Source organism: Dasypus novemcinctus, chromosome 20 (assembly GCF_030445035.2).
Source record: "Dasypus novemcinctus isolate mDasNov1 chromosome 20, mDasNov1.1.hap2, whole genome shotgun sequence".
Lineage (NCBI taxonomy): Eukaryota > Metazoa > Chordata > Mammalia > Cingulata > Dasypodidae > Dasypus > Dasypus novemcinctus.
Genome location: NC_080692.1, coordinates 49,071,742 through 49,099,613, shown reverse-complemented (window position 1 = coordinate 49,099,613; position 27,872 = coordinate 49,071,742). Strand labels below are relative to the sequence as shown.

The window sequence follows — 27,872 nt, the reverse complement described above, 5'->3', positions numbered from 1 at the left end:
CACCCTACGCACAGCAGCACTGCGTGCGGGCCAGCTCCACATGGGTCAGGAGGCCCTGGGGATTGAACCCTGGACCCTCCATATAGTAGAAAGATGCTCTATCAGTTGAGCCACGTCCGCTTCCCAAGTTATATTTCAGAGACCATGACGGAGTACGTTCTCTTTTCCATATGATAGTCCTTTAGCTACTTGAAAACATATATTGTGCCCCAAGCAAGAATATACTTTTCTAGATTAAACTCAACCAGTTCCTTCAAAGGCCCCTTATCACATATGGTTGTTGTTATACTGTTCACCAACTCCAGAGAAGTTTTAGTTTGCCGAAACTCTCTGAAAATGATATTCTAGGTGTGGTCGAATCTACAAAGGAGGCTGGGTCTCCAGGACATCTAACAGTGGAAGCCAAATAATGACATGCCATTTCCCTTAAGTGAAGCTTCTGGGTAGGCTAACACCTTCAGGGCCTCTGAACAACCACAGCTGAGCAGGGTCAACCTGGGGTTGTGTGAGTGTGTGTCTGGTTTCTTTCACTTAGCACAATGTGGTTTCTTTTTTTTTTATGTCTGATATTGACGTCTTGTAGTATTAACATCCATTTGTTCAGTTTCAAGGAAAAATAGTCTTCTATATGCAACATTGCCCATGTTCATATTTCACATGAGGTTTTACGATGCTATACAGTCCCTTGTTATATTTTTAGCTTCCCTTTTAGTAATAAGCATGACCTTAGACTTTCCTTTTCAACCACTGTCATACCCACATAATAGTACTGCTCGTTACAAACATTATGTTGGCCTCTACCGTTTCTATCCGTTTCCAAAGGTTAACACACATCCTTTTTACCAATTATGCAAGTTAAACCTCAGCTTTCCATTCTCTAACCTCATTCTATTTTCTGGTGGCCCACATTCAAGTTATTAACTCCATGATTTTACATGATATATTTAGTTCACAGTAGTGCAATCATACAGTATTTGTCCTTTTGTGTCTGGCTTGCTTCACTCAACATAATGTCCTCCAGGTTCATCCATGTTGTCACATGCTTCACGACTTCATTTCTTCTTATAGCTGCATAATATTCCATGATGTGTATATACCAGTTTATTTAGCCATTCATTGGTTGATGGACACCTGGATTATCTCCAAATTTTGGCAATCATGAATAACACTGCTATGAACATGGGTGTGCAGATGTCTGTTTGTGTCACTGCTTTCAGTCTTCTGGGTATATACCCAGTAGTGGTATTGCCGGGTCATGTAACAAATCTATATTCAGCTTCTTTAGGAACTGCCAAACAGTCCTCCACAATGGTTATAACATTCTACATTCCCATCAATAGCGATTAAGTGTTCCTATCTCTCCACATCTTCTCCAACACTTGTAGTTCTGTCATTTTAATAGTGGCTATTTTAATAAGTATGAAATGATATCTCATTGCAGCTTTGATTTGCATTACCCTAACCACTAGTGATGTGGAACATTTTTTCATATGGATTTTTTTTCTTTTTTTTTAACCATTTGTATTTCTTCTTGGGACAAATGTCAATTTAAGTCTTTTGCTCATTTTTAAATCAGGTCACCTGTCTTTGTATTGTTCAGTTGTAGCATCTCTTTATAATATCATGGATATTAAACTTTTATCAGATGTGATCTCCAAATAATTTCTCCCATTGAGTGGGCTGCCTTTTCACCCTTTGGACAAAGCCCTTTGAGGTCCAAAGCTCATGAAGCTTCGCCATAGATACTGCAGAACAGTCTAAGTATAGGATCATGTCATCTGTGAATAGTGAGTTGTACTTCCTCTTTTCCTATATGGATGCTTTTTATTTTTTATGTTTTCTTGTCTAATTGCTCTGGGTACAACTTTAGCACAAGGTTGAATAACAATGGTGAGAGTGGGCATCTTTGTCTTGTTCCCGATCCTAGAGGGAAAGCTTTCAACCTTTCCCTAGTAAGTACAATGTTGGCTGTGAGGCTTTTTGTGTTTTTTAAGATTTATTTACTCTGCCCACCCACCTGCATTAGTTTTGCTGTCTGTTCTCTGTGTCCATTCACTGCGTGTTTTTCTGTGTCTGCTTGTCTCCCTTTGTTGCGTCATCTTGCTGCGTCAGCTCTCCGCGGTGCATGGGCCATTGGCTCTCCGTGGCGTGCGGGCCAGCCTGCCTTCACAAGGAGGCCTGGGATGCGATTCCAGGGCCTCCCATATGGTAGACAGGAGCCCAGCTGACTGAGCCACAGCCACTTCCCTGTCAGTTTTTCATATATGCCCTTGCTCATATTGTGAAGGATGCTGGATTTTGTCTAATGCTTTTTATGCATCAATTGAGATGATCATGTGGTTTTTTCCTTCAATTTATTAATGTGGTGTATTATGCTAATTGATTTTCTTATGTTGAATCACCCCTGCATACCAAGAATAAATCCCAATTGTTCGTGGTATATAAGTCTTTTGATATCCTACTGGAATCTATTTACAAGCATTTGTTGAGAATATTTGTATCTATGCTCACTGGAGAGATTGGTCTGTAATTTTCTATTCTTGTAGTAACCTTAACTGGTTTTGGTATTAGGGTGATGTTGACTTCATAAAATGCGTTGGGTAATTTTCCCTCATCTTCAATTTTTTGAAAGAGTTCAAAGAGGATTGGTGTTAATTCTTCTCTAAATGCTTGGGAGAATCCACCTGTGAAGCCAACTGGTCCTGGACTTCTCTTTGTTGGGAGATTTTTGATGAGTGATTTAATCTCTTTAAATGTGATTGGTTTGTTAAGTTCTGCATTTTTGTAGAGTCAGTTTAGGTTACTTGTGCATTTCTAGGAATTTGTCCATTACATCTAGGTTGTCTAGTCTGTTGGCATACAGTTGCTCATAATATTCTCTTATGATCCTTTTTATTTTTGAGGTGTCAGTCATAACTTACTCCCTTTCATTTCTGATTTTATTTGCATCTTCTTTGTTTGTTCATCTAGCTAAGAATTTGTCAATCTTATTAATCTTCTCAAAGAACTAGATTTTGATTGTGTTAATTTTTTCTATTGCTCTTATGTTCCCAATTTCATTTTTTCACTACTCTAACATTTATTATTTCTTTCCTTCTGCTTGCTTTGGGACTGGTTTGCTGTTCTTTTTCTACTTTCTTTATAGTTGTTCAGTTAGATCTTTGATTTTTAGCTTCCTTCTTTTTTACTTTTTAAATATAGGTGTTTTGGGCTAAAATTTCCCTCTCAGTACCGCCTTTGCTGTATCCCATGTTTTGATAAGTTATGTTCTCGTTTTCATTTGCCTCCATATATTTTCTACTTTCACTTACAACTTCTACTTTGATCCAGTGATTATTTAAGGAGTGTATTGATTATTTAGGAGTGTGTGTTCATGAACACATTTGCAACTTTACCTCTTTCCCACCTATTATTGATTTCCAGTTTCATTCCATTATGATCTGAGAAGGTGTTTTCTATAACTTCAGTCTTTCTATATTTATTGAAAGCGGCATGGGAAACGGAATTGGCCCAGTGGTTAGGGCGTCCGTCTACCACATGGGAGGTCCGCGGTTCAAACCCCGGGCCTCCTTGACCCGTGTGCAGCTGGCCCACGCGCAGTGCTGATGCGCGCAAGGAGCGCCCTGCCACGCAAGGGTGTCCCCCATGTAGGGGAGCCCCACGCGCAAGGAGTGCGCCCCGTAAGGAGAGCCGCCCAGCGTGAAAAGAAAGTGCAGCCTGCCCAGGAATGGTGCCACCCACACTTCCCGTGCCACTGACGACAACAGAAGCGGACAAAGAAACAAGACGCAGCAAATAGACACAGAGAACTGACAACCGGGGGAGGGGGGGAAATTAAATAAATAAATAAATCTTTAAAAAAAAAAAAAAGAAAGCGGCATTGTAATCTAACATGTGGTCTATCCTGGAGAAAGATCCATGAGTATTGGAGAAGAATGCTTAACCCTCTGAGTTTGGGTGCAATGTTCTGTATATGTCTGTTTGGTCTAGCTCATTTATCATATTGTTCAAGTTCTCTGTTTCTTTGAGGATCTTCTGTCTAGTTGTTCTATCTAATGATGTAATGGTGTGTTAAAGTTTCCAACTTTTATTGTAGAGATGTCTATTTCTTCCTTCAGTTTTTGCTAGAGTTTGCCTCATGTATTTTGGGGCACCCTGGTTGGGTACACAGATATTTATGACTGTTACTTCTTCCTGGTGGATTGTCCCTTTTATTAATATAAAATGGCCTTCTGTATCCCTTCCAACTTTTTTTCATTTAAAGCCATTTTGTCCAATATTAGTATGGCTACCCCTGCTCTTTTTTGGTTATTATGTGCCTGGAGTATCTTTTTCCAACCTTTCACTTTCAGTTGATTTGTATCCCTGGGTCTAAGGTAAGTCTCTTGTAAGCAGCATGGTTTTTCTGTCCATTCTGTCAGCTTTTTTTTTTTTTTTTGCATCAGATAAAACTTAATAGAGTGGGGAGAAATGGGAAGACACTGAGCTAATATCTTTTGATTGGGGAGTTTAATCCACTCACTTTCAATCATATTACTGTAAATGCATTTTTCACTTCCACCATTTTATTCTTTGGTTTTCATATGTCAGATCAGATTTTCACCTGTCTTTTAATTCTTTTGATTATCCTTTCTGCCATTCTTGTCTCTATACTCTCCTCCAAGCCCCCTCTCTCTTGTCTTTTTCTTTCAGGCCATAAGGCTCCCTTTAATAGTCCTGCAAAGGTGGATTCTTTCATAGAACTCTCTTAGTTTCTGTTTATTTGTGAATATTTTAAACTCACCATCTTATCTGAAGGACAATTTTGCTGGATTAAGAATTCTTGGCTGGCAGCTTTTCTCTTTCAGTATCCTAATTATACCATATCACTGTCTTCTCGCCTCAGTGGTTTCTGATGAGAAATCTTCACTAAGTCTTACTGGGCGTCCTTTGAATGTGATGGTTTGCTTCTTCCTTCCTGCTCTCAGAATTTTCTCTTTATCTTTGACATCTGACATTTTGAGTCGTGTGTGTCTTGGAGTAGGTCTATTCATATTTATTCTGATTGGGGTACACTGTGCTTCTTGGACATGTAAGTTCACTTCTTTCATGAGAGTTGGGAAATTTTCAGTCATTATTTCCTCAAATACTCTTTCCACCCTGTTTCCCTTCTCTTCTCCTTCTGGATCTCCAACAATACATTTGTTGCTGTGCTTTATGTTATCATTGAACTTCCTGAGCCCCTGCTCATTTTTCCATTCTTTCCTCTATTGTTTTCTCTCTTCAATTTCAGTTCTTCTCTCTTCTGTATAACTTATTCTTTCTTCTATCTTTTCCAGTCTGCTGTTGTATGCCTCTGAGGTATTTCTAATCTCACCTGTTGATTTCATTCCCATGAGCTGTTACTTTTCTATTCAGGTTTTCACATTCTTCTTTGTGTTGCTCAGTGTCTTCTTGATGTTGTTTATCTCTTTAGCCATATTGTCTTTCAAATCATTAATTCAATTTTGGAAATTTGTGTGCATCTCATTAAATAGTTGTCTCAAATCCAGAGTCTCTTCTTGGGTTTTGATAGATTCCTTTGCTTGGGTCATGTGTTTTCCATTTTCTTAGTATGTCTTGTAATTTTTTGCTGAGGTCTAGGCATCTGATTATGATGGTATGTTTACTCAGCTGCTCAATTTTTCTCTTGTAGGGATTTGGTGGTGGGAGACTGTGTGGTACTACTGTTCTTTGATTCTTGGTTCAACCTAAATCAAAGGGAGGGTAATTGAAAGGGATGGCTCTCTTTAGCCCTTTGCAGGCTCCCACAGAAAATAATGGCATAGCCCCACCCAACCTGGACGGGCTCCTGGGACACAGCAGACCAAATTTGTGGATCAAAAGCTGAATCACCCTTAGGCTGTGTCCCTCTCTCTTCCCTTTCCTGGGGTGGTGGACCCCTGCAGCCCCCTCTGTCTGTAGTCATGGTCCCAAGGCCCAATTAGTGAAATGTGTCTATAGTGTGTGGGAGGGGGGCCAGCAGTGTAGCTCAAGCTTTTAACTCAGAGTTTTGCCATCGAGATTCTTTTCCTTTGCCCCTTTCTCTTCAGGGCCATGTCTAGCCTTCACCTTGTGTCCTAAAACCTAGATGATTTTTCTCTAGGCCATTTCTGTCTATCCTCTATTATTTTTCTAGGAGAGAAGAGAGTCGTGTGTCTTTCTAGTCCATCATCTTCTCAAAAGTCACCATGAATATACAATTTGAATAGGGACAAATTTATGACCAGAAAAGATAACTAGTTGGGGTCAAGAAATTAGAATCCAGGAGCTGAAGTGCTCAACTATACCCTGATCCTGATGATCAGGTGAGTGACAAGCCACCACTCCTGGGAGACAGCACAAGAGAATGCAAGAGGTCATCTACTAGTTTTTCTCCTTAGCCAGGATACCAAAGCAAGGATGTGATGGTCTACTGCTTCTACTCTGCTCTCATAATAGAGAATTGCTGGAGATTCTTAACAAGGGAATAATAGGATCAGATCTGTTTTAGTAAGGAAATTCTGGTGGTCTAAGAAAAGCTGGACTAGAGAGAGAAAAGAATGCTAGGGTGGCACTCAGTAGGGTGTCGTGGACAAACCAAGACAATGTTGGCACAGATAGGACAGATTCTAGAACGAATAAAAAGAGACAGAAAGGTAAAAGGCTTTGGGACTTGACTAATTAAATGGGGAACTTGAGGTGTCTAGAATCACTTAAATTTCTGGTTTAGGAAAGTGTGGATGGAGGAGTATGAAGTTAGCCAAGATGAAGACCACTAGAGGGGCTTTTGAGGATAGGTAATGGACTCAAAGTTTTACAGATGACACTGATGTGCTTCTAGCACATTATTTCAGGGGTGATATAATTAGAGATAGGGACATGAATTTTAACAAAGAATTGGGAAAGTCAAGGAGATAGATATGAGACTTCTTGGTAGAAAAATGAAAGTTGAATTCAAGGGAGCAGATAAGAACATTTGTGGCTACTGGACAGAGCAGTGTTTCTCAAAATGTGGTGCACAGACCACCTGTACCAGTATCACCTGAGACAGAGTCTTTACCCTTCATCAGAAGCTAGAATGTAATAGGAATTTTTGGCATTTTAAAGTAAAAGGTGAGAATAATTCTGGTAGGACATGGAGAAGAGGGACAAAGATGAAACCACAGGGAATCCAAAAGCAAGGGGAAAGTCAATAAATGAAAATAAGAAAAGAAGATAGAAAGGTAGTAAGAAAGTTGTAATCAAAAAGCCAAGCGAGCAGAGTTAACGAGATGGTTCCAGCTCTTGGACACTACCCATTACCTGCTATAATACCGTCCATCTGTTCCAGCGCTGCAGCCAGCATGTCGCTTGCATCACTCATCATTTTCTTATTTTTTCAATTGCAAATTCCAAGCTAGATCTGAAAAAATAATGGTGTGATCATTACATCCTTTATATGATATATGCATGCTAGCAGGCTTGCAAATTGACCTTCAAATTAGCAGTCATGTATGGAGGGAGAACTTCTCAAATTATTTAGCTGAATTAGCATCTACTATACTGCAAGTACTGCAAGACCACGTGCAAAGAATGTATCAGTTAATAAAGCAAGTAAGATTCTGTTCTTGCACTCAAGGTATTTAAAATCCAGAAGAATGGTTTGCGTGCTGTACTTTGTGGAAGCCTAGGACTCTGTGAATGGGGTGGGGTTTGGCTGGAAAGTTGCTGAGGGTCATGAAGGATGTGGGGTAGACAAGTCCTCCTCTCTGCGCCAAACCCACCTGATCTTGGCTTTCCTAACTTTGCTTTTCCTCCATCTGTATTAGGAGTTACCATAAGATCTGGCTGAGAAAAAGGTTTCACAAACATACCTACTAAGACACACACACATACACAATACCCAGGGGCATGTAGTAATGGAACAACTGCTACTGTGTTGAAGCCCAACAACCTCCCACACATTCACATCAATTATCCATAATCTTTAATCGTGACAGGAACCCTATAAAATGGGTATATGCATCTTCATTTTAAAAGTGAGGATCAAAGACTTCTGTTGGGTTTTACATGGACATACAGTGAGTAAATCCAGCAAAGTCCAATTTTTAACCTAGATCTGCCTGGTTTCCACTGTTATACTAAATTTCTGTTTATCTGATCCCATCTGGACAAGTCATTAGATACAGTTAAGTTTCCCCGTTTCAGTAGCTTCTGATTGTGTAAATAAAGTATCACAGGGCCAGGTTTATGTGGAAATTGTGTCAGAATCTATTCTTTTTAAATATATAACTTGTTTAAAAATATATTGAAATCACTTGCAAAACATTTGGTCATTGATAGAAAAAAGTCAAGATTATGAGACTTTCAACATTCATTCATTCATCCACTGTTTCCTTCATTCCTGGTAGCAGACTAAGCACCCACGTAAATTTTCCCAAAAAGCCTGAAGAAGCTCCTGCTACTTTCCAGATACTGACCTGGTAAAGAAAGAGTGGAGTAGAGTAGGTAGGCTGGTTAACAGAATCCTGTGCCCTCTGCACCCAAGCAGCCAGACCCTACCTGCGACTTTATTATCACAAACACTTTGACAGTTCTGGTAAACAGCTTCGTGGAGCAGTTCCCCGCCACACATCCACTCCAGTAAAATGTCAAGTGATCATTGTGAAATAGTACTTTGATCTAGGGATTTCCCAGAACTTTGCTTATGTCAGAAGATTTCAAATCTCACCACCTTTTCATGTGGGAAAATTACAGGATAAAAATACGCTAAGCACTAGTTTAGTCACCCAGAAACCAGGGGACTGGGGAGGAGGGGCAACCAGGCTGGATTCTCAACCTAGGGAGTTTTCAAAAATGCACACTTGCACGACCAGCTAGCGCTCAATCCACAGGCATGGAAAACCCAAAACATGGACACTGAGAACACAAAGGGTGTACAATCCCTGAATTTCAAATAATTAAGTAGTGTGCATTCTCTAGATACTCTGATATTTTTATCTATCTATATTATATACACATACACACACATAAAACAAAGGGGCAGATGTTACTGCTCAGCTGTTAATACTGGGAATGCCAAAAAAACAAACTAATCCCCATATTAGAAAACGCTCTCACTGTCTCACCAAATTAGAAACCCACTCATCTGTGCTAGCAAGTATGTTTTGTGTAGGTATGAACATTTTTTTCCAGTATGACAAGCAGTCACCTATTTTTACTCTGTATACAAAGAGGTTTTCAAATGCTATTATAGGGAAATACAAGATGACCTAGACTGTCCTTTTCAAAGTGGTGAAGGACCTTTTTTTCTAATTTCCAATGTTAGAGACTAATACTTTAACATAATAAAATCATGACATCACATTGCTAGAAAATTTTATAATTGCTTATTTTCAAGGTTTTGTGCTTATCATGCAGCAAAGTGGCATCAGTTGAGCTCAATTTGGAATACCACTAAATGAGACCATCTATGTTTAGCTCTTTTTAATTTATTAGAGAGAGTTTTGGCCTTTGAATAAGTCACTCTCCCTACAAATTCCTCCATTATCCTGCTCCATTTGACCCCTTAATACCTAACCCCCTTGCAGTATTACTACCTATTTGCTCATTGTATTCAGTCTGTCTTCCTGTTACTTGAATGTACACTCCACGAGGGCAGGAATGTTTGTTTGTTTGTTTGTTTTAAAGATTTATTTATTTATTTATTTAATTCCCACCCTTCCCAGGTTGTCTGTTCTCTGTGTCTATTTGCTGCATCTTGTTTCTTTGTCCACTTCTGTTGTTGTCAGTGGCAGGGGAAGGAATGTTTGTTTTTATTATCTGTTTTGTTCACTGATGCACCAGTGTTTGAAAGTGACTGACATAGGGAAGTGGATGTGGCTCAAGCAGTTGGGTGCCTGCCTACCACATGGGAGGTTCTGGGTTCAGTTCCTGGTGCCTCCTAGAAAAGACGAGCAAGACAGCAAGTTGGTGCAATGGGCTAGCGCAGCGAGCTGACACACCAAGATAGTGCAACAAGGAGACACAAAGAGGAAACACAATGAGAGACACAACAAAGCAGGGAACAGAGGTGGCTCCGGGGATTGAGCACCTCTCTCCCACATGGGAGGTCTTAAGTTTTGTTCCTGGTGCCTCCTAGAGAGAAGACGAGCAGACATGGAGAGCAGTCACCGCAAACAATGAGGCGGGGGGTGGGGGCAGTAAATAAATAAATCTTTAAAAAAGAGATTGGCATATAGTAAATGCTCACTATATCTCAGCTGAATGAAATCTGGGTTTGGAAAATGGAAAGATTTCACTGAGATCGGGAATACCAGAGGACTGCTGGGGATTCAGCTATCATCTGAATTTTGGGATATATCTGCAGCCCAGTCAGATGAGTACTTACATTCCTCTAGGATGGCAGGTTTGTGAGGCAGGGCATGCACATATAAAGAGTATTCGCTGTTCTGACCAGGCAGCAGGTCAGAACTCACTAAATGACACAATCTGTTAAATTTCATTACTCTGGGCTTCATGGTTAACCATGTTAACCATTCCGTTAGGGGCTACAGTGAGCTGCAAGATTTGGGGACAACATCAAGAAAAGAACATTCTCTAAAACTGGAACTAAAGAAACAAGTGTATAACGTTATCCGCCGTAAGAATAAAGTTATAACTATATTTGATTGTTCGCATTAGTAGGCACCCAATTTGACTCAAATTACAATTAAAACGACTACAGTATCACCTACAAAGTAGTCTTACAAGGTTAAAATGAATTATGCCTTTAGGTCTACCCTGAAAGATTCAGAAAACACGGGGTAAAATATCAAGTTCAACAATGAGGCAACAAACACACAAATCCTGAATGGCAGACACCTAAGATCTGAATAAATGAGAAAACACCATTTCCATCCACAGGAAAACAATATTGTAAACTTTCTCCCAAATTAATCTGTAGGTAAAGTGGATCCCAATCAAAACCCCAGCGGCATTTTTCATGAAACCTGGTAAGATGGTGCCAAATGTATAAAGAAGAAGAGTCCGAGAACAGCCAGGGCACTTCTGAGAGAGAAGAGCAGGGAGGGGGCACTTGCCCTCCTTATTTCAAAATTCTATTAATTAGGGCTGAGGGAAATTGGTGCGCCCCCCCCCCCCACCAATAGTTTGTGTCCTAATCTCTGGAACCTGCAAATGTCACCTTAAATGACAAAGGAACCATGCAGGTGTGATTAAGTGAAGGACCCTGAGATGGAGAGATTATCCTGGATGACGTGGGTGGACCCATAATCACAGTGGTTCCTCTAAGAGAGGGGCAAGAGGAATCGAGTCAGAGGCGGGGAGGCGGGGAGGTGAAGCAGCAGCTGGAGGGCTGGGTCTGTGAGCCAGGAAGGCAAGGGAGCTCTCGAAACTCAAAGAGGCAGGCCTGGCTCCAGCACCGCCAGGACCTTGATTTTAGAACCGTGAGGCTGAATTTAGATTTCTGACCTCCAGAACTGTAAAAACATATAAATTTGTATTGTTTTAAGCCAGTAAGTTTGTGGTAATTTGTTACAGCAGCTACAGGAAATTAATATACCATAGAAAGAGAAAAACTGACTATTCAAATAGAATAGAACCAGAAACATATCCATGCATGTGTGGAATTTAGATGTACAAGAGAAATGCCATGAGAGATCCGCAGAAAAAGGACTGCTCAATAAATGGAACTGGAACAAAACGATTATCCATGTAAAAACAAAATAAAATTAGATCTCATTCTCTCACATCACAAACAAAAATCAATGGATGGCTTAAGTATTTTAAACATTACAACTTGGTAGAAAAAATATACAGGTTAATATCTTTACTCCTGGCAGAGGGAAAGATTTTTTTAAAAATACAAGACTCAGAAGAGGAAAAAATATTCTCAATGTATAAAATTTTTTAAATATTTGCATAAAAATCATTAAGAGTTCCTATAAACCAATAAAAGGGTTGGGGGAGGACATGAACAGACACTGAACAGAAGATGAAACACTTCTGGCCAATAAAAATATAATGAGATGTTTAGTATCATTAATAATCAGAGAATTTAAGACAACAACGTGATGCCATATTATATCTAGCTAACAGACAAAAAATACAACACTACCAAATTTGTAGAGGCTGTGGATCCACAGAATCCCTTGCACAGTGGTGGTGGGAATGTAAAATGGTTTAAGCACTGTGAATAACATTTGGCATCATCATCTGAAATTGAACTATCACATTCATTTTCATTCCAGTGATTTTTACTCCAGGGTGTATGTATGAACAAAAGCAAACTTTTTAGAAAGACACCAAGAGATCTATACACAAATGTTCATAGAAGGACTCATCACTAGATAAAAAATGTGGAAACAACCCAAATGCCTTTTAGAATGAAAAGAAGATGAACTGGCCTATTTACACAATAGAATTACATATAGCAGCCAAAACAAACAAACCACAGGAACACATCAAAATACAGATGAATCTAAGTGTAAACATGCTCATAAAAATGTTTTTTAAAACATTTTTTCCTTTTCATTTCATTAAAACACTGACAATTTAAACAAATGGAAAATGTATTATAAGATTTATAGCATACGAAGTAGTAAAATATATGGCAATGATAATAGCAAGGAGAGACGGGGGTAAATGGAAGTATAGTGTTATAAAGTTCTTTGATTATATATGAAGTTATTTAAACTGATTCATGGTAGCCTATGATAAATTAAGAATATATAATGTAATCCACTAAACTACAAAACAAAGAGTTATAAGTAAAAAGTCAGCCAGAATCAATGAAATGAATACTAAAAAGACATTCAATTAATCCAAAAGGACATAGAAATGGAGGAATGATGAATAGAGATGGAAGAAACCAAAAACAAATCCAAGATGGTAGGTTTAAACTCAACCACATAAATAATTCCATTAACTATAAATGAAATAAACACTTTAATGAAAGGCAGAGGTTGTCAGACTTTTTTTCTTAAAGACTTAATTATATGCTGTTCATGAGAATTGTACTTCAAATATAAAGAAATATGAAAGTAAAATAATGGAGAATAAAATTACATGCATACAGCAAGTATAATAAAATAAGAGTGGCTATATTAATATAAGAGCTTTTAGACTTCAAATCTAGAAATATTACCAGAAACAAAGAGACAGTTTATGACAAACAACAATTTGTCAGGAAGACATAACAATTACAAATTTTTGTACCTAATAACTCAGATCAAAATACATGAGGCAAAAACTGATAGAATTAAGAGTCAGACAAATCTAGTCCATTTGTATTCAATATACAGTTGATATGATTGAGTTTAAGTCTACTGTCCTGTCTTTTATTTTATTTTTTTGTTTGTCCCCTCCATTGCTTTTCAAGTTCCCATGTTATATTCACAGGGATAAGCTATGTATGCAAGGCCACAAAATAAGTCTCAAATCTCAAAAGTCTCAAATCTCAAAAGACTACACAGAACAACAACAGCAACCTGAAGTGGTAAAATACTAGTGCTATGAAGAGAATTTCTGTATTTATTAAATTCTGACTTGCCCATGGCTTGAGTTATTTTATAGGCCAGCCTAATTTAGCAAGCGTCTGTGCTGATAAAGCTAAGTTATTTTTCATAGCTGAGTCAAAGTATTTTAAAAAAGGACGTGAGAGGTGGGAGAAAACCCCATGCTTTAAAAAAGATTTTCCAGTATCTTAAAAAACGTTTCTAAGAGGAGGATTCTTCTGGGCTTCCTCTCATACTTGTGCTATAAATAAATTCAAATCAAGCAAATTGTGGTATAGTAATTCTCCACAGTACCCCACTAAACTATTACTCCACAATTAAAAAAAGTTTGAACAACTAATACAAGCAACATTATGCTGGGATAAAGAAGCTAGACACAGAAGACTACATACTGTATGATTCCTTGATATGAAATTCAAGAACAAGCAAATCAATGGTGACAGGGAGTAGATCGAGTTACCTCTGGGAAGTGGCGAATGACTGGAAGGGGACCCTGGGGGACTTCCTGTTCAATACCTTCACTGGGTGTTGGCTATACAACCTTATACATTTGTCACACTCACCAAACCACACATTTAAGATCTGTGCATTTCACTGTATGTAAATCTTATCTCAAATTTTAAAACTGGGAATGAAAATGATTGTTAAAAATTAAACTAAATCATTTTTAAATGAACTAAATAAATAAATGGGTGAATATAAGTAGAACATGCTTGGACCTGTAACCATAATAGGTCATGACAAGGCTAATAAGTAATCCAATTACATGCGCCTGAGTTCCAAAATAAAAGGGTCAGAATATTTAGCTCCCTCTGTTCTCATTCCTTGCTCACCCAACAATGATTATTGTAATTTGGTCTTTTAGGTGGACAACACATTTAGAAAATTAAAACTTCAATATCTAATAATCCCTACAAAACAGAAAATTCATTTCTGGGTTCTAAATGGTTTATACTTCTTGGAATGATTTGCTGATGGAAAAGCATACCAAGAAATAGAACCACCACCACAACAAAGAAGTGGGGCTAGGATTCAAAGTCATGATTCAAACTGGAGAAGCCCCCTACTTGTTGTAAAGGGAAGTTCAGCTCTTTTTCCAAGAATTCTTGGTCTGGTGGTTTCCTATTCCAACAGCTTAACAAAAGTAAGTTTAGGAAAATCTTAGCCTCTTTGGGATAACATTCATGTATTACAGTAAGGGACCAAAATTAAAAAAAGGTAAGGAAAGAAAAGAAACACAAGAGAAGCAGAGTGCGATTCCTGGGGCAAGCTTCAGACCGGTCGAGACCCACTTAAAGCTGGTCTGAACGGGGCACAGCACGAGGAAGAGAGGCCTCCAGCAGCGGGGCGGCAGCTAAAGGCTGGCAGGCACCTCGATTTTTCGCAGAGCTGCTGACTAACTGGTGTTTTAGGTTGGGCTAGCTGCCTGCTCTCTGTGGAGAAGAAAAGAAACCCTATAAGAAAATTAGCAAGCTTGTTTTAAACTTTTCTAAACATCTGCACTAGCTTTCTCAGCTTTCCTTGCATAAAACATTAAGGTTTGAATGTAAACTTCAAACTTCTTGTCCAGAGACAAATATAATTCACTGAGGTTAAGACAGTTAATAAAGATGAAATCCCTTCAAAGAGAGAGAGAATATTTACATATATTTCCACTAGGCTGGTGGAATGACATATTATTATGGGGTCATTATGCAAGCAGAAGATATTTTCACAGAAATTACTCATGTATTTCTCATTTGTTTTCCCAAGATGCAGCCTAGGGATGTTAATCAGTCACACAAGATTCCCATTGTCATGGCAATACAATCTTAGCCAAGACGAAACATCTTAAGATGAAAAGACCAAAAGTAAGTAGGAGGGGCTTGGCAGTCAGTGGTTCTCAAAGTGAGGTCCCTGGAGGAACAGCAGCAGCAGCAGCCCCACCTAGGAGCTCATCAGAAATGCAAATCCCTGGCTTCTACTCCTGACCCAGAGAATCAAAACCTCGTAAGGGCAGTGACATGCAGTATGCATCTTTACAATCCCCCACAGGTGATTCTTTTTTTTTTTAAAGATTTATTTCTCTCCGCCACTCCCCCCTCCCCCCCCATCGTCTGCTCTCTGTCCATTCGCTGTGTGTTCTTCTGCATCCACTTTCATTATCCAGCAGCACTGGCAAACTGCATCTCTTTTGTTGTTGTGTCATCTTGCTGCATCAGCTCTCTGTGTGCAGCACCACTCCTGGGTGGGCTGCCCTTTTTTCACACGGGGCAGCTCCCCTTGCGGGCGCACTCCTTGCACATGGGGCTCCCCTACACAGGGGTGCCCCTGCATGGCCCAGGACTCCTTGCATGAGGCAGCACTGTGCATGAGCCAGCTCACCGAACAGGCCAGGAGGCCCGGGTTTGAACCTGGATCCTCCATAAGGCAGATGGATGCTCTATCAGTTGAGCCACATTCGCTTCTCACCCCCAGATGATTCTGATGCACACCCAGCCACTGTCCCGTCTCCTGCGCTTGGGACAAGCCTCACCTGGCCACAGTGGAAACGGGCTGCTGCAGCAAGCAAAAGCTCTCCACACCCTAGCTTCTTACTTTTTATGTAAAATATCATTTCTGAAGAAGGAATTCAAGTTTTAGCATGAAAAACCCCTTCTTTTAAACTTCAACTCTGAATCCTTAGGTCTGTAACATTTTAGGAATTCTTACATATGACCCTCAGTTTCTGGTTCTTGGCCATGTATCTGTCATGGCATATTTCCTCCTTCCCAATCACATTATCCCAAACCCTTTCTACCTCCAATCTGCTCTAGCACCCCAAGAAAATTCATTCAGAATCTCTTGAAAAGGGTACAAAATAACTGGCAAGAAGTGGGGTTTGGGAGGCAAGAAAAGTGTTGAAAACAGAAAAGGTTGGGGGTGTTGGAGGCAGGAGTGAGATCTAATGTTATGACATTTGGAAAACCTGTCACACTGTAAAGTAATCCTAATATTGACACAATAGTTGGAAACTTGAACACTGTATATTTAACGATATTTTTAAGGTATGATAATGTTATGATTTTCATTTTTTAAGTCCTTATTATTTAGAGCAAATTAAAAAAATTCATGGATGAAATGACAGGACATCTGGAATTCACTTCAAAATAACAAAGGGGAGGGGAATGAAGGTAAATACACAGGTGAAATAAGATGTGCCAGGAATTGGTAACTGCAGAAGGTGAGTAGTAAGTCATGGCAGTACACTGTACCATTCTACCTACATTTACATATATATATATATTTAAAGTTTTTCACAATAGAATACTTAAATTTATCATGTATATAGACTATAAAATTTCTCAAACATCTTTGACCATGGAGTACAGTCTTAAATATTTTATTTTTGTATTATAACCTCAAATTCTGACTCACCAAATATTTACAAACCAAGTAAGAAAATACTATTATTTAACCCTCTGCATCAACACACATGTGTGCACACACACATGCTCACATGCTTGGAAAGTGGAGCAGTCTCACAGAGAGACTCGAGGCAGAGTTCAAAGAGCACAGGTGTGCATGACTAGTAGTTACTTCTCATTCTCTAACATGCAGAGCCCCAAAAGATGAGATAAAGCTGGTAGGACAGGCCAAAGCGAAAGGAAATGGAGGGTGGAATTTGCCTTTTGGCTCTCTGCTATTAATATTTAGGGAAAATAACCAGAAAAATTATTAAAAAGATTAATGCACAAGACAAGATCTTCTACTTCTTGAACAAAAGGATGCTGCTGCTACTTCAAAAACTGATGTGTATTGGGAAACCGACTTTGGCCCAGTGGTTAGGGCGTCCGTCTACCACACGGGAGGTCCGCGGTTCAAGCCCCAGGCCTCCTTGACCCGTGTGGAGCTGGCCCATGCGCAGTGCTGATGCGTGCAAGGAGTGCCCTGCTACACAGGGGTGTCCCCCGCGTAGGGGAGCCCCATGCGCAAGGAGTGCACCCATAAGGAGAGCCGCCCAGCGCGAAGGAGGGAGCAGCCTGCCGAGGAATGGCGCCGCCCACACTTCCCGCTGCCGACAACAGAAGCGGACAAAGAAACAAGATGCAGCAAAAAGACACAGAAAACAGATAACCGGGGGAGGGGAGGGGAATTAAATAAATAAATAAATAAATAAATAAATAAATAAATAAAAGGTTTGGTTGTATTAAAAAAAAAAACTGATGTGTATTAATGTTGGTAAATCTAAAGGCTTCATGAGGTAAATTCAGAACACATCCCGTTTCTCCACAGCACTCTCACCAGCTATTATTAGTACCCCTCAGGGAAATTATGGAGTTCGCCCAAGGCCACTGGACAGAGATTTCAGGCCTAAGCCTGTGCTGTCCCCAAGTCTGTCTCTCACTGATCCAGTAACACACACGAAAGCCTTTCTATGCCCGACTCGGTCAGCGTCTCAACTCGTGAACTCCTGATGCCATCGGTGCCCACCACAGCACGCCCAGCCCTGCTGCCTCCTGCCTGTTCTCACCCCCGGCCTCCCAGGCACCGCTCCCTCCCGGCCCGGACCACCCTGCTATGTCCTGGGATGCACTTCACAGATTCTGTGCAGGGCTGCACATGTGCTAGAGAATAAAAAATTAAATTAAAAAACCCACAGGGCTGTGCAATACAGGGAGCCTCAGTGTAAACCATGGGCTACAGGCAACAGCACAACGGAAAAGTGCTCTTGCCTCCACTGGAACAAGTGTACCACCCTAGTGCAAAGGGCTAGTGAGAGGGGTGCATTAGCAGCCAAAGGGGCGCTGATGCAAAATACCAGACACTGGTTGGTTTTTAGACAGGGTATTTATTTGGGGCAGGAGCTTACAGATATGAGGCCATAAAGCATAAGTTACTTCCCTCACCAAAGTCTATTTCACGTGTTGGAGAAAGATGGCTGCTGACATCTGCGAGGGTTCAGGCTTCCTGGTTCCTCTGGGCTCAGCTCCTCTGCTTCCTCCACAAGGTCAGCTTTAGACTAGGAGGTTCTCTAGGCTTTGCCTCGCTCCACAAGGTCAGCTGTAGACTATCAGGCAAACAGCGCTTTCTCTCTCCCTGGGGCTCTAGCTTAAGACTTCAGCATCAAACTCCAACATCAAAACTCCAACATTAAGAACCCTCAACTACGTCCTTTGCCATGCCTTTTGCCACGCCCCTTGGTGGGTGGGGACTCAACACCCTAATGACGTGGCACAATCAAAGCCTTAATCATAACTTTATCATGCTCAGGTACAGACCAGTTTACAAACATAATCCAATACCTAATTTTGGAATTCATAACCATATCAAACTGCTACAAGGGGTATATGGCAACTCTGTGTTTTAGGCATAGATTTCCTGTAAACCTACAGCTTCTCTAATTAATAAAAGAGATCCGGCTCAGGCTTCCTTTCCTCTAAGATACTGCCGACCCAGGCTCTCTCACACCCCTGTGCATGCCTCTCATTTTCCAGAACTGGTCTGGAAGTGCCTTGAAAACAGAGACTGCTTCTCATCTCTGCAGCCCCACTATCTTACAAAAGGAATTTGCATGTTCTTCAGGGTGGTAGGGAAACCAAATTCATTGTGCTACTGTGGATGGACTTATTCCTTATTCCTAAGAGTTTGACCTTATTCCTAAGAGTTTGCAGGCTCAGTTGCCAAGTCCACAGAGAAAAATTACGAGGCCTGGGAAGGCTACACTTTAAATTCTACCCACTCACCCTAACCCCACCCGTCCCTTCTTTTCAGCCCTAAAAACCTAGCCTCCGCTGTCCCCTCTCGTCCTACCCAAGCTCATCAGCCTCAGCCAGCTGCTCCTCCTCTACCAGAGGGTGCGGATCAGGGCTAAGTGAGGCCCAGGTCTGCACCTCTAAGAGGCCCATGGGTGGGAAGAGCTACTCACAGCTCTCGGGGGAGGAGAGAACAGTCACCTAATTCCCAGGAGTGCTTGATGAACGCGGATCATAACCCATAAGATCAGAAGGTGGTGAAGTAAACTCAGCAGCCGCAGTCAGCACTTAGAAGGGAAAGCATCAGATCGTCTCCACAAGGAGTAAGGGTGAGGTGTTGTTTTGAGAGGCTTCTGATTCAGTTATACATATAAACGTACACATGCAACAAATATTAAGTGCCTGCCATGTGGCAGGTACCGGGGACAGAAGAGGGGGAAAGACCCAATAAGAGAAAAGTAAACCTCTGCCCCTGGGTAAGTGACATTCCAGTGCTTTTCACGTGTGTGTATGGGTGTGTGTTTTTGTATGTATACGCAGGCCCGTATGCATGTTTTGCATCATGATATAAGAAAGTATATATTACACTGGGTCAAAAATGTTTGTACTGCTCTAAAGTGGTGCTGCTTAAAATGTGGTCTCTGGACTGGTGCTGGTTCCCAAACTGTTTGTTTTGGTCTGCTACGAGGTAAGTACAGAAACTGAGGGTGTGTTTAGAAAATTGTTTGCCAATTTGACCTTGCTGGCGGCCAATGATGTGACAGTTTTGCTAATGATGCTTTTTTTTATGGACTTTTGCAAGAGAAAAGTGCACGATGGAATGGAAATGCAAGGTGGCTTGAGAAGCACAGCTCTGGCGCAGGGGCAGTGGAGGAGGCATTCAAAGCAGACAGCGCGTTGGGTTGGGATGCGGAAGCGGTGCCGCAGGGTGCCAGAGGAGCCAGCACCTGGGAAAGGAGGCTCGCTCTGCTCCCTTCCCATGTGCAAGAGGACGGAGATAATGAAATGGCAAGCAGGAAATGATCTGCGCTGGCAGCAAGGATACATGCCACACAGCTCAATTCACAGGAAGTGCAAGGGAAAACGTTTTTGGTTGTATTCACATTACATCAATTGTAGTCATATACTCAAGCTACTTATATGATTACTTACAATGCAGCACAGCAGCAAAATGATATGGTTTCTGATCCACTGTTTTATTAAATTGTAGGAATAAAATCTCTTTTTGTGCTAAAATGTCATAATTTGTCATTCATATAACATCATCTAAGACTCCTTGTATTAAAAAACTAGAAAAATCTGCCAGCATATCAAATGATTGGGGAGAGTGGTAGAAATTGTGGGCTGCAGAAGAGTTATGTGGTGGAATATGTTTTTAGAGATAATTTGAAAAGCTCAACTGTTTGTGTTGTAGGTAACTTCTGGTTTCTATTTCAACTGGGTGTCGAAAGCGGAATGCCAATATTTCTTTTTCTTTTATAGCACACATGTTTCTGGCCCTAGTCCATTAGTACAAATGTATTTTCAGCTGTGGAATTAAAAATATGAAAACCAGAGCCCTGAATTAAACACTTGCAAGTATAAAATATGTTCTTAACTTTGTTACTTACTATCAAAATATTAAAAGGTATATGGAACTTTTGTACAATTATTATGAGTACTGAACCAAATAAAATGGGTAGTATAACGCTTTTCAAGTTTTTTATATCTCAGTTCTGTGCCAACAGTGCTAATTGCTACAGTGGGTGGTGTGTTAAGGGAGGGGTAATGAGAATCAATAAAGTCAAAAACTATTCCCCGATCCAGGGGTTGGGAAACTAGAGCCACTGGCCAAATCTGGCCCACACCTTTTTTGTAATAAAGCTTCACTGGAACACGGCCACAGGAACTTGCTTATGTATCACCTATGGCTGCTTTCAAGCTACAACAGCAGAGTTGAGTAGTTTTAAGTCGCAAAACATAAAATATTTACTATCTGGCTCTCTTTTCAGGAAAAGTTTGGCAATTGTTTTTCTAACCCATGCCAAAACCTCCTGAAAGTACAAAGAACCCCTTCCCACTCACTCATTCAGTCAACAAGTGTTTACTGAGTATCTGTAATAGACCAGCTGCTACTCTGGGTGATCTGATGGACCATACACTCTAATGGCAAGAAAAGAGCACTTAAACGAACACATAATTTAACAGCATATCAGATGGTGAAAAATGCCATGGGGGAAAACAAAGCAAGAAACGGGGATAAAGGGAACCTTAGCTTCCTATGGACCAGGCACTGATCTAGGTGCTTTTTCTGTTCTAGCTTGCCAAGCCCTCACAAGCACCCTGCATACTGTTTTCACCCCATTTCCACAGTGATAAAACTGAAGCACGGCGCGGGCACCCAAGCCCCACCAGCCGCGGCCGGGAGCCAGCCTGCTCCGGAGGCCCTGCTCACAGTCCACACCGCGCTGGCTCTGCACAGAAAGGGGGTAGAGGGAGCTCTGATTTTCAGTAACATCAGCAGGGGAGCCCCCGCACCCCAGGACAGGGACAATGTGGGGAGGGCGCAGTGTAGAGGGAACACCAGAGCTGCCGGAGGCTGCTGTGGCTGGGGAAGGTGAACAGGAGGTGCAGGAGGAGCAGAGCATGGGGCGCTGAGGGGTCCCCACTGCGCCGGCCACAGGCAGGGTTTCCGCTGTACTGGCCAGGGTGACGGCACCGGCAAAGGAGTGTCCTGACTTGACGTCTAGGCATTGCTCAGCTGAAGAACGCGCTGTCAGGTGGCAGGGGGACACCAGGGTGGCCAGGAGACGTGCAGCAGCTCAGGGGAGGGCGGTGATGGCTCGGGCCAGGTGGGGGCAGTGGAAGTGGGGCGGGGCGGCCAGGTGTGGACCGGGACGTGTGTGAGACTGTGGATGTGTGTGCTTCTTTACTAAAGACGTAATTCACCATTTGATGAGTTCTGGCAAATGCATACACCTACGTGGCACGCTCCCTAAAGAGAGCTCAACATTACCATCACCTTCCATGTACTTTGATGCAAAAGCAAACAGAATTTGATACAGGGTTTGGGAGAAAGGACTGGAGGGCTGAATGGAGTTGCCATTTACTGAGCTCACTCCCAACCCCAAGCACCTCAATATTCCCCCCATCCACCCACCCACTAAAGGAAGGAAGCCAGGGGGCTATAGAGTATCACCCAGGAAGGGTCATCACCCGCTGTCCTTCACACGAAAGCCCGACGAGGTGCCTGAACCGTGCACACGACAGCTGTGCACCCAAGGGGCCCAGGCCACGCCCCAAGCACTCCAGAGCACTGGTCACCCTCGTCTACCAGGTACCACGCGGAACGGCTGAGTCTGCTGTCGCTACCAGATGGAGTCGTGCAGGGACTAAGAACCACTCTTTGTAATTTTATACCAGGCTTACATGGGACATGATGCACAAAAAAGGTCTGACGAATAAACGAATAATGTTTCCTGTCAACACAGAACATGCTACAGAGCACTGCATGTGAAGGAATGACACATTCATGGGCTTGTTTGGCTCTTTCATGGCTGACACCAACAACCTTGATTTTGGTTTCATTTTAAGAAAAGTCCCGGCAACTTATAGCTTTCAGGAGACAGGAAATAGGGGAAAAGGTGAAAAGTGGGAGAGAGTAAATATGTTCAATTGTCTTGACAGGCACTTCCCATCTTTACCATAGCGATGTATTATGTTGTATGTCTTGGGCATTCCATGTTTCACTACATCTGGTAGCACTAGTGCTGCCAAATGGCATGCATAAATTCATACATCATTCGTACATATATACATGTATTAGTTTGTTCTAAGAATATTTATCATTCACCCACCATGTGCCAGAACCTGCTTGAGAACTGAGGAGCTTGCATTCTGGTGACCTCCCCCACTTCTGCATTTATTTTCTGACAAAGCCAATTCCACGGGCCTGGTTAGTGAGCCACCTTCCCCCGAGCTAGTAGAGCGTCTGTCTTATTTTCAAGGGGCAACCCCAAACTTGGGTATTCTATGTGAGCAGGATACACGTTCCACTTAATGTGGCATTTGCTTGAGCTTAAAGAGCATGGCAAAGGAACATACCAGGTCTTCAAAGTTTCACTGTTAATGCCATCCGCATTCATTGTCTCTGAAATATCTTAACCTCAGGATGCCTTAATTCCCACCTTCTGTTAAATAGTAAAGTCGTGATTAAAATGTGTTTTTCCTTATGAAACACCTTGCTTTGTTTTAAGTTAGCTCTAGAGAAAGCTCAAGAGAAAGCTGGATTGGCTCCACTTCAAATGCCCACCATCTAATCTTGACTGAGCACATCATGTTACTCAACAATATTTTATTCATCATAAGTTCCCTCCCCATCACATTCCTCATAGAGGCTCTTTCTAAAAATTTCCACAGAACTCTCCCCAACCTATTCCTGCCCACGATTAATCTCAGCAGATTACTGTACATCCTGTCACTCTGAGAAGACTCTCAAAGTCAACGCCAGGATCCTCTAGGATCCTCTAGGATTTCTGTGTATATTTACCTGCCAACACCTGGCTCCTACACTTGTGTCGTGGGACAACCCTCCGCTTCTATTCTGAATTTCATTCCAACCTTTCAAAGATTTTTCCCTTTACCCTTTAATGTTTTCAATCTCTCCCATTCCTCTACTTCTTTCTGCTCAACAAAAAAACAAATTGAACATCTCCTCGGCCTGAAAAACCCACTCCTCTCTCCCCTAAAACACCCAAACCCTTCCCTTCTCCCTTCACAAGGTACAGACGTGACTGAGATTCCTCAGAAGTACCCTCCTGAAGTGAGGAGCCCACATCCTGCTTCACCCCAGCCAACCCACTAAATGTGGCCGCACCTAACAATCGCCAGAAAATCCATCGCAGCTCGCCACCATTCTCCTCACCTGACGAGGTCACATGGCACACATGACAGAAGGGATGAAACATACAAAAGTCACCAAACCCCAGAAACAACCTGGAAGGCCTCAATGAGATGCTCAACATGTACTTGTATTGAATTCAGAAAATCTTGGAAAGATCCTTTTAAATTCCTCTCCTGTCCTAGACATTGTGTGACAGGCAATAAGGCTTCAAAAAGGAAAGAACAAACAGGAAGGGGGAGAGAAAGAGGGAGGCAGGGAGAAGGGGTGCAAACGGAAACAGGTGGTAACTACGTAGACTAAGTGCTTAGTACCCAAGGGACTCATCGCAACTCTATTATCCCTTTTTATAGAAGAGGAAACTGAAGCCTGGAGAAGCCAACGTAGCCTCCCCACACCCCCCAGGAAGAAAAAACCCCAACCCCCTACCTCTTCTTGCAGACTCTGACCCTGTCAGTGGTCGAGTGATGCCTGAGTCATTCCTGACACACCACTGCCTGGGGGTCACCTGGGCTCGAGCTGGGGTGTGGCGGCCCCCTACCCACCCGCCCGTGAGGTCCTGAGGTCCTTAGCTTCTGCCCACCCCAGCTCCCTTCCCTACAGACCTGCGGGGGGGGGGGGGGGGGTGAGGTGCTAACTGCATCGCTCCACCCCAGCCTCAATGGCCTTGTTTGTCAACTGAGACTGCACAAAACAAGCCTAAAGCCCCTTTCACATTCACAACCCAGGATTATCACCTACTGTTGGAACTGGATAAACCATGACATTATAGAACATGCTTCTAAATGGGTGCATGCATATTTTACTCAGCTTTTAAATGATTGTTTTGTGCTAGTAAATGCCACAGAGACATGGGCATGTCCATTTATTTTCTTCTTATTCTGGAATCTAACACAAAACTGGTCCTAGATATATCGTATGGTATGTGACAATATCTCAATAAAGCTCTTAATAAATAAATAATTGCGCAAGAACAAGCAGAAATAGCAGCTATGTACAGCAGGGGAAGGATAAAGAGATTAAGAGGTGAAGAATTTTCTGATTTGTCTGGTTTTTTGGTTATTATTATTATCACTGAAAAAATGAAAATGCTCTAATAATTATTGAAATGAAAAATATACAACTATGTGAGTATACCAAATAACACTTTGTACACTTTGGATGAACTGTATGTTTTATTATTATGCATCAAGAAAATTTGTTTACAAAAATAAAAATGGCCCTAGAGTTCCACCCCACCCCTCTATTTGGTGTGGACATTCATTTTTTGCCTGCACAATTGTGGTCTTTTTCATGTTACCCTTTATTTTACTTTCTTCCTCCATTGTGCAACAAAACACAAAGTAGGAGTGTCTTTTTTGATTTCTCAAGATCTTTCTTCCAACATTCAAGGATAGGAATTTTTCAAATAACTTGTTTTAATTTTCTGGATTTGGGCGAACCAGTTATCATCACAAAATAGGATCTAAAGAGAGGTAGAGTTTGCTGAAGCCTTAGGGGTCTAAAGAGTGGAAATGAACATGTTGAACTGCTCAAGCTCAGGACACCAAGCCCAAACCTCAGTAAGATCTGCCTGCAAGAGCAACAGTTTGCTGTGGCTCGGTCTCTTGCCAAAGATTTGATCAATGTTTATTAAATCTTACCCTCAAATCAATATCAGCTTTCTCAGATACCTGACTTAGATAAAATGACTGTAAAACAGTCATTCCATTTATTAATGGAGGCTAACAAATACCATCAATTCCCCCTTTGAAGTAAGAATGGAATTTTTCCATTTATTTAAGTTTAATAGCTAGACATACAGATATATAAAAGAAAGAACCAACTGTCACTTTGGCGTTGTTGGAAAAAAATCTACAAAAATTTATTTAAAAATAAATCTATATTAGGGAAGTGGCTGTGGCACAATCAGTTGGGCTCCCGTCTACCATATGGGAGGCCCTGGGTTCACTTCCCAGGGCCTCCTTGTGATGGCAGGCTCGCCTGCATGCTGCAGAGAGCTGACGGCCCATGCCCACGGAGAGCTGGCACAGCAAGATGACGCAACAAGTGAAGGGACACACAGAGCAGACAGCAAACAAGCTGCAAGGGAGGGAATAAATAAATAAGAAATTTTTTTTAAAAAATCTAGATTCATAGTGCTGGTCTGTGAGGGTGGGGGGGTTGTTGGGTTGAACTATCCATGGAACTGGGGGGTGGGTCAGGGGAAGGAGCAGGTAAACTCTGGGGATTTGTAGGTCTGTGGTTAAAATGACAATGTTGGGAAAGTTCTTTTGGTAAATAAGGCAGGGGAGGGTTACTGGTGTAGGTTGTTGGATGTGGGGGGTGTAGCAGTTTGATAAGGTTATGAATTCCAAAAATAGATATTGGATTATGTTTGTAATCTGGTCTGTATCTGGGCATGATTAAGTTATGATAAGGGCTTTGATTGGGCCACATCATTAGGGCGCTGAGTCCCCATTCCTTGGTGGGTGGGGACTCACAGATAAAAGGCGTGGCAAAGGACAGAGTTGAGGGTTTTTTGATGTTGGAGTTTGATGCTGAAGCCTTAAGCTGGAAAGAAGTTCACAGAGGAAAGAGAAGCCAGGCCCAGGAAGAGAGGAACGCTGAGCCCAGGAAGAAGACCCAGAAGAGAGGAACCCAGGAAGCCTGAATGCTTGCAGACATCGGCAGACATCTTGCTCCAACATGTGAAAACAGACTTTGGTGTGGGGAGTAACTTATGCTTTATGGCCTGGTAATCTGTAAGCTCCTACCCTAAATAAATACCCTTTATAAAAAACAACCAATGTCTGGTATTTTGCATCAGCACTCCTCTGGCTGACAAATACAGGGGGTACATGGGACATTGCACACCTGGGGCAGGCTTCCATGGAATATGTAAGTGTTCATCTTGTCATAGTGTGTTATATCAGTGGGTGGAAACCCACACAATAAACAGGAAAATATCACACTCCCATCCTGGGGTGTCCTGGTATGTTCTCAATTAGAGGGGCAAGAATCCCTCGAGAACATCGGCAGTTCCAGATAAAAGACAACAGACCAATATGTCAAACCCTCAATATTACTGCATGTAACTATGAATCTCATTCTTCAAAAAATGAAACTTAGTGATAACCGTAGGTTCCAAGGGGACAGGGAAGGAAGAATAGAATAGATGGAATGTAGGGCATTTTTAGGGCATTAGAATTCTTCGGCATGAGTTTCCAATAACAAATACAGGCCACTTAGAATTTCATCAAAACCTATAAAAGTGTATGATCTAAAATGTAAACCATTATGTAAACCACTGACCATGGTTAGCAGCAATACTTCAATATCTGTACATCAATTGTAACAAATGCACCATCCATATGTAAAATGTCATTAATAGGGGAGAGGGGAGAAGGGGAAGGGCGTTCGGTATATAGGAATCCCCTATATTCTCTATGTGACTTTTTGTACTCCAATGCTTCTTCACAGATAAAACGAAAAAATAAGACACTGGGGGAATATATGGAAGAAAACATCACTGTACATACAAGATGACAGATCTCGCAGTGATAAAAGACATCTAAAATTATTTTTTGGGAAACGGACTTTGGCCCAGTGGTTAGGGCGTCTACCACATGGGAGGTCCGCGGTTCAAACCCCGGGCCTCCTTGACCCGTGTGGAGCTGGCCCGTGCGCAGTGCTGATGCGCGCAAGGAGTGCCCTGCTACACAGGGGTGTCCCCCGCGTAGGGGAGCCCCACGCGCAAGGAGTGCACCCATAAGGAGAGCCGCCCAGCGCGAAGGAGCAGCC

The 27,872-nt window shown here is 41.8% G+C and overlaps 1 protein-coding gene across 27 annotated transcripts in view; it reads right to left on the bottom strand.

Annotated features, from left to right (window-relative positions):
- Window positions 1–27,872, bottom strand: part of PPFIBP1 (PPFIA binding protein 1) — a 213,418-nt gene that overhangs the window by 76,135 nt on the left and 109,411 nt on the right. For all 27 annotated transcript variants that reach the window (XM_071210223.1, XM_071210234.1, XM_071210228.1 and 24 more), the window contains one exon: window positions 7,303–7,402. In XM_071210223.1, coding sequence (XP_071066324.1) covers window positions 7,303–7,366 — 64 coding nt within the window. In that variant the 5' untranslated portion in view covers window positions 7,367–7,402. The remainder of the gene's footprint in view (window positions 1–7,302; window positions 7,403–27,872) is intronic.